This window comes from Pelobates fuscus, chromosome 2, assembly GCF_036172605.1.
Source record: "Pelobates fuscus isolate aPelFus1 chromosome 2, aPelFus1.pri, whole genome shotgun sequence".
Classification (NCBI taxonomy): domain Eukaryota; kingdom Metazoa; phylum Chordata; class Amphibia; order Anura; family Pelobatidae; genus Pelobates; species Pelobates fuscus.
Window position 1 is genome coordinate 165,204,324 of NC_086318.1, and position 15,409 is coordinate 165,219,732.

Below are 15,409 nucleotides of genomic sequence, written 5' to 3' on the forward strand. Positions count from 1 at the left end.
TTCAGTAGTGGGGAAAGTGATGGAAACCATGTTAAAGGATAGGATTGTTGAACATCTAAAAACACATGGATTTCAAGATCAGAGACAACATGGGTTTACTTCAGGGAGATCATGCCAAACTAATCTTATTGATTTTTTTGATTGGGTAACTAAAATTATAGATCAGGGTGGTGCAGTAGACATTGCTTACCTAGATTTCAGTAAGGCTTTTGACACTGTTGCACATAGAAGGCTTATCAATAAACTGCAATCTTTGAGTTTAGATTCCAATATTGTTGAATGGGTAAGGCAGTGGCTGAGTGACAGGCAACAGAGGGTTGTAGTCAATGGAGTATATTCGAAGCTTGGGCTTGTCACCAGTGGGGTACCTCAGGGATCTGTACTTGGACCCATTCTCTTTAATATTTTTATTAGTGATATTGCAGAAGGTCTTGATGGTAAGGTGTGTCTTTTTGCGGATGATACTAAGATATGTAACAGGGTTGATGTTCCAGGAGGGATAAGCCAAATGGCAAATGATTTAGGTAAACTAGAAAAATGGTCAGAGTTGTGGCAACTGACATTTAATGTGGATAAGTGCAATATAATGCATCTTGGACGTAAAAACCCAAGGGCAGAGTACAGAATATTTGATAGAGTCCTAACCTCAACATCTGAGGAAAGGGATTTAGGGGAGATTATTTCTGAGGACTTAAAGGTAGGCAGACAATGTAATAGAGCAGCAGGAAATGCTAGCAGAATGCTTGGTTGTATAGGGAGAGGTATTAGCAGTAGAAAGAGGGAAGTGCTCATGCCATTGTACAGAACACTGGTGAGACCTCACTTGGAGTACTGTACACAGTACTGGAGACCATATCTTCAGAAGGATATTGATACCTTAGAAAGAGTTCAAAGAAGGGCTACTAAACTGGTTCATGGATTGCAGGATAAAACTTACCAGGAAAGGTTAAAGGATCTTAACATGTATAGCTTGGAGGAAAGACGAGACAGGGGGGATATGATAGAAACATTTAAATACATAAAGGGAATCAACACAGTAAAGGAGGAGACTATATTTAAAAGAAGAAAAACTACCACAACCAGAGGACATAGTCTTAAATTAGAGGGACAAAGGTTTAAAAATAATATCAGGAAGTATTACTTTACTGAGAGGGTAGTGGATGCTAGGAATAGCCTTCCAGCTGAACTGGTAGAGGTTAACACAGTAAAGGAGTTTAAGCATGCGTGGGATAGGCATAAGGCTATCCTAACTATAAGATAATGCCAGGGACTAATGAAAGTATTTAGAAAACTGGGCAGACTAGATGGGCCGAATGGTTCTTATCTGCCGTCACATTCTATGTTTCTATGTTTCTATGTTTCTATGTGCCTAAAATATCGGGCGTTCATAACGGGAATGAAGGCTCTAGTTCTTAAATAAGGCATAAGAGGTGAGGGTGTGGAAGCAAGCGCGTATTTCTGCAGAGATGCGTCCCAGATCCTGAGGGAGTTCAGAATCACCGGGCAATTCGTCCGCAACAGCGGTCTATGTTCCTTTAGGACCCATATAACACATTGTGGCAGATCTGCTCCCATGAGGAGAGACTCTAAGTCTATCCATTTACTTTCCTCCAGTGGGGCGCTGCCAGGTAATAGTAATAAAGGCTGGGCAGTCTCAGTCCCCTCCTTATTTTTGGCCTGTACAGTATGTTGCGTGATATCCTAAGGTGTTTTTTTTTTGCCATATAAACTATCGATCGCTGTAAGGCGGCCAATCTGGCTTTAGTTCTGGGAATCGGCAACGCTTGAAATAAGAAGAGGATACGCTGAAAGAGACATTCATCTTGACGGTAAGTACCCTTCCTATCCAGGAGATAGGTTTATCCACCCACTGTTCCAGATTTCTACTCAGTTGGTTCAGTAGTGGAGTATAATTGGGTTTGTATAGTTTGGTTGGGTCCGCTGGTAATTGGATCCCTGAGTAAGTGATTGATCTGTGCGCTATATGTATTCCGTAGGCTCCCTGTATGGATGTCGTATCAGCCGCAGACATCACAATCGGCAGGGCGCTAGATTTGGACATATTTGCCTTGTATCCGCATATAGTGTTCCATAGTGGGTCAAAACCTCACACAATGCAGCCATCGATGTTGTGGGGCTCGTGACAGTCAGCAAGACGTCGCCCGCGTAGGCGGAGATTAGGAATTCCTGTCCCCCCACTTTTACCCCCTGAATAAATCGGGGTGTAAACACACCACCTGCAGTAGGGGTTCAAGAGACTAGACAAAATGGTGAGGGATCAGGGGGTACCCCTGTCTAAAAGGTCGGGGAGGGGCTCCTGTAATCCTCCCCTATGCCATAACATTGCTACACATGGCTTTGATTGCAGTTTTGCAAGGGTCAGGGAAGCCAAGATGTGCTAGAAGAGTAAAGAGATAGGGCTATTTGACCCTATCAAGAGCTTTTTCCGTGTCAAGGAAAACTACCATAGTGGGGGTGTAATTTGTCGCCTGTCACCATATCACATCAATATTCCTGCATGTATTTTCGAACCACTGCTTACCTGGTATAAAACCAACTTGGTTGGTGTTGATTCATTTACCCAACAGGGGTGACTGTCTGCTAATATTTTTGCAAAAATCTGTGTGTCATGGTTAATGAGTGATATGGGTCTGTAATGTTCTGGAAGTAGTGGATCCTTGACGGGCTTAGGAATCAGCACTATGGTAGCTAAAGACATCTCTCTCTCTGGGAGGCCCCCCTTCACTGAAGTCGTTAAAAAGGATTACTAGTTGTGGAGTCAGGTCCTCCCTGAAGGATTTACAGTAACTGTGGTCGAAACTGTCTGGTCCCGGAACTTTATTTCCTTTAAGACCAGGTATCGCTACGTCAGTTTCCTCACTGGTTATACTAGAGTTTAACACCTCTGTCGCTTCTGCACTTCCTAGCTTAACAAGGAACATGCACGTCCTGTCCTCTTCGGTCGTCCGTTGGGCCTGGTCAGTAGGGGAGTTGTTGTACTACTATTTGTAAAAGTGAAGACTGAGGCGATCTCCATCGGTTCAGCTTTGACTGAGCTGTCCTTATGTTTAATGGATGTAATAGGTGTGTATCTGTGTCTAGGTCGCAGTGACCGTGCTAACAATGTATCCATTTTATTTGCTTTGTCATAAAAAGCACGCTTAGACCATGTGATGGACTGTGCCGTGTCATCTAACAGTAATTCTTTAATAGTTCGCCTCACTACTTCTAATTAGTGTTGTAGTTCGCTGTTGGGGTTCGTCTTGTGTCTCTGTTTTAAGGACCTCAGGGGACTTTTTCTTAGTCGCTAGTCTAATGAGTGTGCCCCGTATCACTGCTTTATGTGTGGCCCATACAGTGCTCAGGCTCACGCCTGTGGTGTAATTTCTAATGAAATAATCTTGGATTTTCTTCTTAACAGTTGTCATTTTGTGAGGGTCCTGCAAGAGGGATACGTTACGCTTCAACGTCCATGGGGACGCTATGCATAGGTTGCCTAATGTTATACTTGCCTCCGCGTAGTCAGACCAGGTAATAGATCCCACCGCCGACCCAGTGACCCTAGCCATTCCCACTGTGATCACTAAGAAAAGGTCAATACACGAGTACGTACCGTGTGGCGCCGAATAGAACATGAAGTCCTCGTCGCTCGGATGATGTGCTCTCCACATATCAATGAGCCCCGTTTCCGTCATTCAGTTATGTAATAACTTGTCTTGCCTACCTCTCCCTTAGGACCTGAGTTGTCCACTCCGAGAGCGCCTGTCTACGGCCAGACACGGCACCGCATTGAGATCTGCATTGAGAGTGCCAATATCTACGATTTCAACTTCCTCCAGAACTCCTCATCCGGTTCATTAGGTCCATACACGTTAATGAAGTGGATGGTATGTGAATAAAGGGTACCGGACAGGACAATATACCGTCCTTTTGGATCAAGGTTAGTCGCCGTGACCTGTAAGGGGCATCGTTTATGGACTAGGATTGCCACGCCATTGCGCTTGCAGTGTGTTCTAGCCTCCCACGAGTTATTGTAGGTATGAGCCTACCCTTTTCAATTCTTGAAACACAAGGCGCCGCTTTTTAGGGTTTTTTAGGCCTTTGACGTTTAATGTAGTGATTTTCATAGCCATCGCTTCTGACGTCTAGAGCTATTGTCAACTCTCCCCTCCCTCAGAGAAGACCCCCCACACCGATGACCTTTAACCAGGTTTGCCTCTAGACTCTGGTCCTCATGGAGGGCCCCTCTGCGCCACCGTCGTTTGCTTAGTGTGGCTGGTAGCATTACCCGTGGATTGTACAGTACTTTCAGCACCCCCTCCAACTTTCCTGCCCCCCTTCAACTTTTAAAAACGAGAGATAAACACGTTAGGTACGTTGGGACCCTTCTGAACCGTGGGTAGTCTAATACCCTGTAAGTGGTTGTTGTAACTGGTTGCGGAGGGGTACAGTCTCTGTGAGTCCCGGTTGTGCCCTATGCTGGGCAGGTAGGTGTCCCACTCGGGTAGGAGCTTTTCCTTGGGCTGGAGTGGGAAGCTAGTCCCCTGGCTATTTGTATGCATCCGGGGGGGGGGGATGTTTGGCAGCATGATACTAGTTCCCCTTATTGTTGGTACACCCCTCCATGGGCCCAACTGTCCCTTCAGTAGTAGCCAGCCCTCCATGCCCCTATCAAAAGGTCCCGTGACCCCTTTCCTCCACCCCAACAGCATGTGTCTGTACCCCTGTTACTGCCGATTTCTCAAAGATGTGGACCCGGGTTCTGAGTTATCGCATCATACCACCCTCTGAGTAGCAGTCAGAGTTCTTTCCTTGTAAGTACAGCGGGTTAATTGAGCGTTGGTTGAATACTCGGATCCCGAAACAGCAAATCAGCGTCTCCGCCTGATTGAAGCACATGGGTGCGGTTCTCCTTGAAAATCACAAGCTTGAAAAGGGACCCCATGCTTATCTCAAGTTTGCCCACCGTAAGGCATCTGTGATCGGCTTCCACTCCCTGCGCCGTTGACGGTGCCAGATCTTGATATAAGTGAATGTCCCTGCCCTCATGTTGAATGGGACCCTCTCTTCTATTCTTCATTATTGCTTCTTTAGTCTGAAAGTAGAAGAACCGAATCACAATATCTCTAGGGACGTTAGGGTCGGTCCTCCTGGTGCACAAGACTCTATGGGCCCTTTCAATGTGCCATAGGTGGTCAGGCAGGTCTGGTAAGAGAGGCCGCAGGATCTTTAACACCATCTCTGTTGCAGGGCCCTCGCCCGGTCTCTCGGGTAAACCCCGCATGTGTAAGTTGTTCCGGCGTGATCTATTCTCAGCACCTTCCAGCGTCAGCTCTGATGCGAACATGCGTGCCGCTAGGTGATTTACTTGCATGGTGGCTATACTATGTGCCATCGTGATGGCCTCTAACCACTGCTCTAATCTCTTGGTTCCCTGTTCCAGTATTTCACCCCGCAGGACGTTGGTAGATTTGAAAATCTTCCCTGCCAGTTAGGTTCGGACCTCGGCCAGTTTTGAAAGGATTTGTGCTAGGTCACCCAGCTGGCTATCCGTTACGGTCTCGTCATGCTGTGGAGTATCGGGGACTGATACTCCATAAGCCAGGGATTTCTGTCACAGAGCCCTTTAATGTTATTCATAAAACCACAGCGATCGCTTGGCCATGGTTTTTCTGGGCTGCAGACTTGTCAATGGGGACATCACCCTCCCCCCCCTCCCCTGGGAAACAGGACTCCATTGATAATTTAATGAGTGACAGACTGCTATTTACTGTGTAGAATTGGAAACCCATTTTCTAATCTCAGGATTGCTATAAGCACAGGGTTTCGTTAGGGTTCGGGTTAGATTTAGGTGTAAGAGTAGGGTAGGGTTATTGTAAGGTAAGGGTTAATGGCTCACTGCTATTGCAGCGTTAGGGATAGTGTAGGGTTAAGGTTATGATTATGGTAGGCATATGGTTAGAGTCAGTGTAAGTAGTGGGTAAGGGATATGGTTGGTATAGCGTTAGTGTGAGGGTTGGTATAAGGTCAGCATTAACTATCAATAACTAATTTATATCCTAGACAGATTATGCATTTAACATTCAGAACTGATCTATGAATCTATTTTGAGTTTGTTTTAATTAGTTGCAGTGGACGTGTAAAACTTATTATAAGAAAATAATTTTTTTTTAAATTAAAAAGTTCCTCTTGTTAACATTTTATGCACACATAATGTTGTGTTAGGTATACATATAAGATACTAAATAAAAATACTTCTTTCCTTAAAAAAATTAAACACAATATACAATACTTATAGGACCCTTGAAGAGAAACCCTTATATTACGGTGGAACAAGCCTCAAGGTTTTGGTTCCGAATGTGAACAATTATTGCCTCTGTCCTTAAGGGGTTAAATGCACACTCCACTGCAAAATACAAAATAAATTAAAATCACAGTTTAGAAGATTTAACCCAAATTAAAACTTGCATATATTTAATTATGCATTATATTAATTGGTGGGTATATATAAAGCAGCTAGCAAAACCTGAAGCTCTCTTGTCTGCTGCCTTAAACCCTCTCCTTGTAACCTCGCTCGGAGTTTCTGTGGCTGTCCAATCACAGACTCTGCAATGCTGCTGCAGCAATTGCTGCCTCGAGTTTAGCGAACAAAAATAGGAAGTAACAGGACCGGTTGTCTAATTTAAAGCCAAGGGGGTGTAATCAACTTAAGTTAGAAAAGTGTCAGCTTCTATTGAAATCAGCACTTTTTTGCAAAAAAAACCCCAACAACCTGTAACCGACTGTGTGTGTAACGGTCTGCCTATAACTGTGTGTGAATGTCTGCATGTAACTATGTGACTGTGTGATGCTGCCTGTAACTGTGTGTGTGTGACTGTAACTATGTGTATGGCTGTCTGCATGTAGCAGTGTGCGTGACTGTCTGCCTGTAGCAGTGTGCGTGACTGTCTGGCTACGAGTGTGTGTGTGTGTGTGTGTGTGTAACTCTCTGCCTGTAACTATATGTGTGACTGTATGCTTGTAACTGTGTGTAAGAGGGTGCAGGGATTTTGTAGAAGGGGCAGAGGTTTTGTATTGGGACAGGGGTCTTGTATAAGGGGGGCTGAGCATGGGGATTTGTAGAAGGGGGGCAGGACAGCGGGTTTAAAAATCTGTGCAATACATTTAAAAAAAAAAAAAAGAGAAACACCTTTTCAAATTTGGTAGGTTTTTTTTTTTGGGAGGGGGTGCCAAACTCAAGATCCGCCTGGGTGCCACATGCTCTAGGAACACCCATGATCTGAAGTATTCCTTTAAATTGCATGTTTTCATTTGAAGTATATATAACTAAACAGTGATTATTTTTATTTAGGCAGTGGAGTGCCCTTTTAACTAAGTCCAAACAATTTTTGTCCTGCAAAATATGTTGGATAGAGATAGATATAGATATAGATATAATAAAAAGCATAATAATGCTAACAGTATTTGTTGACATGCTATTTAAAATCAAACTAGTTCTGCTGCAATACAATCGTGACATAATGTGCATTTTAGTGCGGACTGTGTTATGTGCAGTTAGAAATGACAGACACAACAGAAGCCCGAACAATCCCCCCCCCCCCCCCCCACAAAAAATAAAAAAAAAACAGAATATAATTTTCTAACTATATCTTGTTATCTAAAACCATTGATCTTTTAACAAACCTCAACACCAACTGTAGCCAGGAGCCAGCGTATGGATTCCATTTTCCCTCTTCCATTGAAATAATATAACTTTGGTTTTCCAGCCATATTTAGGATTCTAAAAATAAAACATATGCTAAGTGAATCATACATAATGAATGTAGTTGCAGATTGTAGTACAGTATAGACCCCCCCAAAAATGATACATTTATTAACCTGATGGTTTGCAATATAGAGGACACAAAATCCTTATTTTAGGAATATGCTTTTTTTAAAAAAAAATTATAATTTTTTTTTTTTAGCAATTTACTCCTTGCACCCACGAGTAAGCTTTTCAAGCAAGCCACAATAAATATGGAAAGTTTGTTGCTCCCTGCGCTGCATTTAATGTGGCACTGTCATGCCGAACTTACCTTTCTTTAATCGATTCCTCTTCTCTCAGGATCTGTTCTCCGTTTCTTCCTGTCTGCTCTAGTTTTCTTTAAAAAACACAAGACAAAGTAGGGACTACTTTGTCTTATGTATTTTTCCTATGCCTGACCAGCTAAAACCAGCAATGTGTGCTCCATTTCCTGTGGTCAGAGCAATTTCCCACAATTCTCAAATGTTTTTTTTTTTAAATAGCCCGACCACCCCCACAATAAATGGCCCCATGGTGGCGCATCTATTAACTAGCAGGGGGGGCATAGTGCTCCCCTACCCCCCTCCCCAGGCCTCCATCCGTGCCCCGCGAGTGGGGGCTATTCAACTAAACGGGGACATAGGGTCATGGCTTGGAATCCAACCAATCAGAGGGTTATGAGTCAAATTAGACAGCATGGAAAAATTCCAAAGAACTTTCCCACGCTGTGTAAAATGACTCGGAGCACTATGATTGGTTGGATTCCAAGCCAATCAGAGTGCCGTGACAGGTAAATGTAGGGTCCCCCCCCTTATTGTAGTTTAGGGCCCCCATCCACCGCTCAGGATGGGGGACAATATGTTCCCCTCCCCATTTTGACTTAGGGCCCCCACCTGTTGAACATGGGTGGGGGTAGGGGACAATAGGTTCCCCCATTTTCCTTTATGGCCCCCACCGACAGCTCATGGGTGGGGGCAGGAGAGAGCGGGAGCTGTCTCCCCCCCCCCCCCTTTTTTCATTTTGAGCCCTCACCCGTCACTCATGGGTGGGGGCACAATAGGTTCCCTCCTCCCCCCCATTGTCTTTTAGCGCCCCTATCCGCCGCTCATATTGACCCCCATAGAGTGAGGGAAGACGTGGGGGGGTGGGGAGGAGAGGGCTTTGTAAAAAGCGGGGAGCACTGCACCTACCTGCTGCATCTATTTTCCCCATTTTACAAGGAGGGAGCTGCGCGCCGGTAATAAACTCCTTGCAATAAACTGAATTAACGAACAAACGAACACCGATATTCTGAGTTTGTTTGTTTGTCTGAAATTTCTATTCATTCGTCTTTCTGACAAATTAATGAATAGACGAAATACACAGTGCTATCTAGTGTGAGCAGATGACGTGTCCCATAGGGACTTCATCTACCCACACAAAGATGGCGGCGCCCAGGACCTAGGTCCGGGCACAAAATAAAGATTAAATAATAAGTAATATGGGGGGCTTACAGGCATTTGGGGGTGACTAGGGGAACAATTAGATGTAGTGGAGTCGGGAGGGGGGTTAAAAAAAACAAAAAGGGGGGCGGAGTCTGACCGCCGAGGCGAACAGACGTGCGGGGAAGGAGCTCCCAACGAGCGAGGAAAACTAAAGGCAATATTGGCAACTATAACTTGATTTACAAAAAAAAAAAAAAAAAATATTGGCAACTATATGGCCCACCAACCCCCCAAGGGGTGCTACCCACGTCGGGGGCACATCGGGGAAACGGGAGATACCCGTCCGAAGTCGATTGGGGCATCCGGCCCAAAAAGCGAACTGAGGCCTGCGGGAGCTGAGGCCGGGGAGAGGCGGCCGCTCTCTCCGGCGCCGGACACCCCAGCAACCACAACTGATCTCCGAACCCCCCCCCCCTGGACCGGTGGGGGTCATCCCGGTCCCCGCAAGACATGCGGATAAGCGACAACAACCGAGCAGGTACACAAACCTGAAAGAACCACGAGGCAGGCGGAACGCGTCCAAGATGGCCGCCAGGCGCAGCTCACAGAAAGGAGCCACGAGCAACCATACACAGCCTCCCTCCCTAGAGGCCCTGGACCGGCTTTGCTCAGCCTTCTACGAACTGCAGTGCAGCAGGGGTATGCCCAACCTTCAAGCGGCTCGAGCGGTGGCCGGGTGGATCCGACCGACGACCCGCAGGCGCCACTATGGTGTCCCCCTACAGGTATTTCAGGCGGGCATCCGTACACACAAGCACCGACATGTGCGCGCCAACCCAGGCGCAGGCTCCTGCGCTCACCCAAGCGACAAGGAGAACGCCAGACAACCCCAAAGCCCTAGCAGCACTCCAGAGCACTGCACGTCTGTCTGGCTGACCACCGAGCGCCAAACAGCAACACGCGAGACAACCAGGCTACACGGAGCCGGGAGCAGCCGCCATAATGGGCTGAAGGCCAGACGGGTTCAATCCCGAAAGCATCACCCACTCCAACGGAGGTTCAATCGCCGCAAGAAGAAGCATGCCATCAGACCTCGCGCTACCCCCACGTGGGGGGATATACCGGACTGTATTAAGCGCCGAGTATGCGATCAAGAGATGCAGACCTACCTACCAGCCTGGGGCAAGGAGGATACCCTCACGAGGCCTGGTGAATCAGCGGCCTCCCGCGGACCACTAGCGGGCACCAACATACTCCCACCAAAAGGCGTTGGCTGAAAGAATCACTGACAAGTTCATCGAGTTCTCATAGCTCCAGTAGTGAACAACCAATGCAGCGGAGCTGTCTGGAAGGACGAGAACTATTTAGATTCAAGAGTAGACTAACCTGCTTTATCACTGTTACAGCAAGCTGTTTATATCAATGTTTATAAGTTATTGGTTCGTAGCTGTCATATCTGACTTGCATTTTTTTTTTTTTTTTTTTGTGTTTTTTTTTTTTTTACAAGTACCTAAGACGATAACACAACCTAACAGATTACAAGTTTAGCTTACATACACTGTTAGATTGCAAAGCGATGCTGCCTTATTTAACAGCATGACATAGTAATGTCTCTTATTTTTCGGAGCCCTGCGGCCTATGTAGGTACAGCATACCATACCTATCACTAGCCCAGCAGGCCTTACACAAGCGAGACACACGATAACTCTAATGTCACAAAACACTAGACATGCAACATAATGCTTTCTTTATAATATATGCACGACAAGTTAACCCCGTCTATCCCCATACTACCAGCTTAGGTACAATCTTATACATGCCCGAGGGAACTACTGATTGTTTAAACTATATGCATAACCGTATTAACTTGCGCCTATCTCATGTACTCATTTTTTGCATAAACTACTCGCAATAGACATGATCCCGCATATTAATATAAAAAGGTGCAAGTGTTCCATGTACCCCATTGTTATTACTGTCGTTGATACTCATGTGGATTGCCGTTGGGGTACCACATAAGCGCTGTCAAACTTTCTGCACTACAAAAATAAAGAATAAAAAAAATATAAAAAATAAATAAAAATAAAAACTTTATTAAAAATAAATACATAAAAACCAAACATATGCTCAAAATAAAAATAATATTTTTTAACCCCTTAAGGACTGAGCCAAATGTACACTTGCCAAAGTTAACGTTAATATTTGTTGTGTGTGAAAAATGCAAAAAAAACTTATTTGAACGCCAATTTTGCCCAGTGTTTGTGGCTACTAAAAAAGACTGGACATACCCCATTTGCAATACCTTGGGTTGTCTACTTTTGCAAATGGTATGCCATCGTGGGGGTAATTCTCATTCCTGGGCTACCATACGGTCTCAAAGGCAACGTAACCAATCTGGCGAATTTCAATGTGAAAAAAAGTGAAACACAAGCTTTATATTTGTGTCAGGGTACCTGCTGTCTCTACCTCTGTGGAGGTGAGACACTTGGACGTTCTTCCTCGCAAAAGGGTTGAATCACTCGTTCCTCGCGGTTCCCTCGGTCGTTTACACGCCGGCCGCGAGGGATCCACTTCCTTTTATGACGCGGCGTTCAGTAGCCGACGTCATGACGACAACCCAACCCGATCTGTCAATCAAGCCCCAAGCACGAATGAGGATTCGTCGGGGGCGTGATTACCTGTTTAGAATCAGGGTATAAAAGAGGGCTTTCTACGTTTGTTCATTGCCCTGTCGTGGTTCTAGCTTGTCTAGTCACTCAGTGCTCTTGTATTCTGTTTGTTTCTTTGGTTTTGACCCGGCTTGTCTGTTCTACCTCGTTTACCTCTATTACCCTTTGACTCGGCTTGTCTCTCGTTTACCTGCTCTCTCGTTCCCTCGACCTCGGCTTGTCTCTAGACCATTCTTTACTACTACTTACGTTAGTCCGGCCATTCTAAGGTCCGGTATACGTACCCTGTACCTGTTTGTACTCTGCGTGTTGGATCCCTGTCCCGATCCTGACATTACGACAGGGCCATGGATCCTGCAGGTACAAACACTCAGGTTGGTCCTTCCAATTCTAGATTTTATGCCATGGATCACAGAATGGACCAGATGGCTCTAGCGCTGCAAGCTTTATTATCTCGATCTAGTAATCCACCGGAAGAGATGCGAGCTACGTCCATCTCCCCTGTAAGTTCAGGTCTAGAAGTAGCCACTGTAGGTGCTTCTTCCCGTATTACACCTCCTGTACGTTATGGTGGTTCTCCGGAGAAGTGCCGTGGTTTCTTAAACCAAATTGGTATTCATTTTGAACTACAACCTCGCTCTTACCCTACAGATAGGGCAAAGGTTGGATTCATTATTACACTCCTCATTGATAAGGCTCTGAGATGGGCCAATCCTCTGTGGGAGAATGAGAATCCGTTAGTCTATAATTATAATGCCTTTGTCGCTGCTTTTAGAAGAACTTTTGACCCTCCAGGTAGAAAGGTCAATGCAGCTAGATTACTATTGCGCCTTAGACAAGATAACCAAACCCTTGTGGATTATGCACTAGAGTTCAGGTCTTTGGCGGCAGAAGTGGAATGAACAGGCCTATATAGACGTATTTGTAAACGGATTATCTGATGTAATTCTAGACGAGGTGGCTACTAGAGAGCTCCCTGAAAATTTGGAGGATTTAATTTCTTTTTTTTCTCGTATTGACGAACGTTTAAGAGAGAGACAGAACACTCTCTTAAACTATTCGTAGACCTTCCTTTAAACTAGCTCCTTTATTTCAAAGTCCTCAAACCACTATCCCAGTTTTTTCTGAACCTATGCAAATAGGCAATACTCGCCTCTCAGAAGAGGAGAGACAGTACAGAAGAAAGGAGGGATTGTGTATGTATTGTGGAGTAAGAGGGCACCTTCGCCTAAATTGTCCTAATCGTCCGGGAAACGCTCGCACCTAAGTTTCTCTAGAGGACAGGCCTTGGGTGTTTCTATTTTGTCCTCTATACACAATTATAAAGATCACAGGCTTCTACTACCGGTTTCTTTAGCATGGGAGAAGGGAGTAATAAAGACTATGGCATTGATAGACTCCGGAGCTGCTGAGAGCTTTATCGACCAAGTTTTTGTTTCTAAACACTCTATCCCATCTCAGCTAAGAGATACTCCCTTGGCCGTTGAGGCCATAGATGGTAGACCATTATCTGAACCTGTGATTTCTCATGAGACTATACCTGTTATTTTGACTGTTGGTATCTTACACGAGGAGGATATATCCCTTATGCTTATCTCTTCCCCTTCTGTTCCTATAGTTCTGGGGTATCCATGGTTAAAGAAACATAACCCTATTATTGATTGGGAGCTAGGGGAGATAACTTCATGGGGTCAGGGTTGCCAGGACAGGTGTTTACAGAAAGTCTCACCACTTTGCGTAGGTAATACACCGGTTAACTCCACCCAGTCTACAGACTTACAAATACCATCTCGATACATAGATTTAAAGGCAGCCTTTGACAAGAAGAATGCTGATACTTTACCTCCACACAGGTCCTTTGATTGCAAGATTAATCTCCTACCTGGTACTATGCCTCCGAGGGGCAATGTATATCCTTTATCCACTAAGGAGAACTTAGTCTTAGAGGAGTATATCCGTGAGAATCTAGACAAGGGATTCATTAGGAGATCATCCTCGCCTGCCGGGGCCGGTTTTTTTTTTGTGAATAAAAAGGATGGCACGTTAAGGCCTTGCATTGATTACCGAGGTTTGAATAAAATAACTATCAGAAATGCATACCCAATTCCCTTGATTACTGAGCTCTTTGATCGTTTAAAGGGTTCCAAGATTTTCACCAAGTTAGATCTCAGAGGGGCGTATAACTTGGTGAGAATTCAGCAGGGAGACGAGTGGAAAACAGCGTTCAATACTCGATATGGGCACTATGAGTACACGGTAATGCCTTTTGGGCTCTGTAATGCACCGGCAGTATTTCAGGATCTGATCAATGAAGTTCTTAGGGAATTTCAACAGGATTGTGTTATTGTATATTTAGATGATATACTAATACACTCTAGAGAAATTGAGACCCACCACAGACAAGTCAGAAGGGTATTGCGCAAACTCCTACAACATGGGTTGTACTGCAAATTGGAGAAATTTAGTTTTGATCAATCTCAGATAAACTTTCTTGGTTACGTGATTTCTGGGGAGGGCTTTAAAATGGATCCGGATAAACTCCAGTCTATTTTAGATTGGCCATTACCTAGGGGTCTCAAGGCCATTCAGAGGTTTATTGGATTCTCCAATTATTATAGGCGCTTCATTAAAGGATACTCTTCCATTATTGCTCCTATTACCAATATGACCAGACAGGGGGCTGACACTAAGACTTGGTCTACTGAAGCTCTCGTTGCCTTCAAGACACTTAAGGAACTTTTTGCTTCTGCACCAATTTTAGTTCACCCCGATACAACTTTACCTTTCCTACTCGAGGTAGACGCCTCAGAGACAGGTATAGGTGCCATCTTGTCTCAAAGGTTAGGCGTGGATAAACCATTACATCCATGTGTTTTTTTTTCCAAGAAACTATCTGGGACTGAAAGCAGATATGATATTGGTGACAGGGAACTACTAGCTGTTATCATGGCCTTAAAGGAGTGGAGACATTTATTGGAGGGGACCTTGCATCCTGTTACTATTCTGACGGATCACAAGAACTTGTCTTATATTGGGGAGGCCAAGCGCTTATCCGCCAGACAAGCTCGTTGGTCCTTGTTCCTCACCCATTTCAATTACGTGCTCACTTATAGACCTGGTTCTAAGAACTCTAAGGCCGATGCTTTGTCTCGCCAACATGAACCTTCTACTATATCTGAGACGGTTTTCTCTTCTATAGTTCCCAAGTGCAATATTATCGCCAACACTAGCCTCAGGATTCATTCTCCGTTGCTTGCCGAGATTATGAAGCTACAACATCTGGCTCCTAGACAGAGTCCTGAGTCACGGCATTTTGTTCCTGCTGAACTCCAACTAGAACTGCTACAGTGCTTTACAATAGTAAGGTGGCTGGGCATCCTGGCATTCGTAAGACATGTTCCTTAATAGCCAAAAATTTCTGGTGGCCCACCTTACGTAAAGATATTAGGGATTTCGTCGAAGCATGTGAGGTCTGTATGAAGACTAAACGACCTCAGACGCTTCCATGTGGGCTTTTGCATCCCTTGGAAATT

The 15,409-nt window shown here is 44.9% G+C and overlaps 1 protein-coding gene across 2 annotated transcripts in view; it reads right to left on the bottom strand.

Annotated features, from left to right (window-relative positions):
* The window catches only part of LOC134586948 (glutathione S-transferase 3-like), a 153,239-nt gene that overhangs the window by 22,392 nt on the left and 115,438 nt on the right, over positions 1–15,409 (bottom strand). Inside the window, exon 2 of one of the 2 annotated variants that reach the window (XM_063442917.1) lies at positions 7,684–7,780. The exons of the other annotated variant lie outside the window; for it this stretch is intronic. Coding sequence (XP_063298987.1) covers positions 7,684–7,770 — 87 coding nt within the window. The 5' untranslated portion in view covers positions 7,771–7,780. The remainder of the gene's footprint in view (positions 1–7,683; positions 7,781–15,409) is intronic. 2 annotated transcript variants of the gene reach the window in all.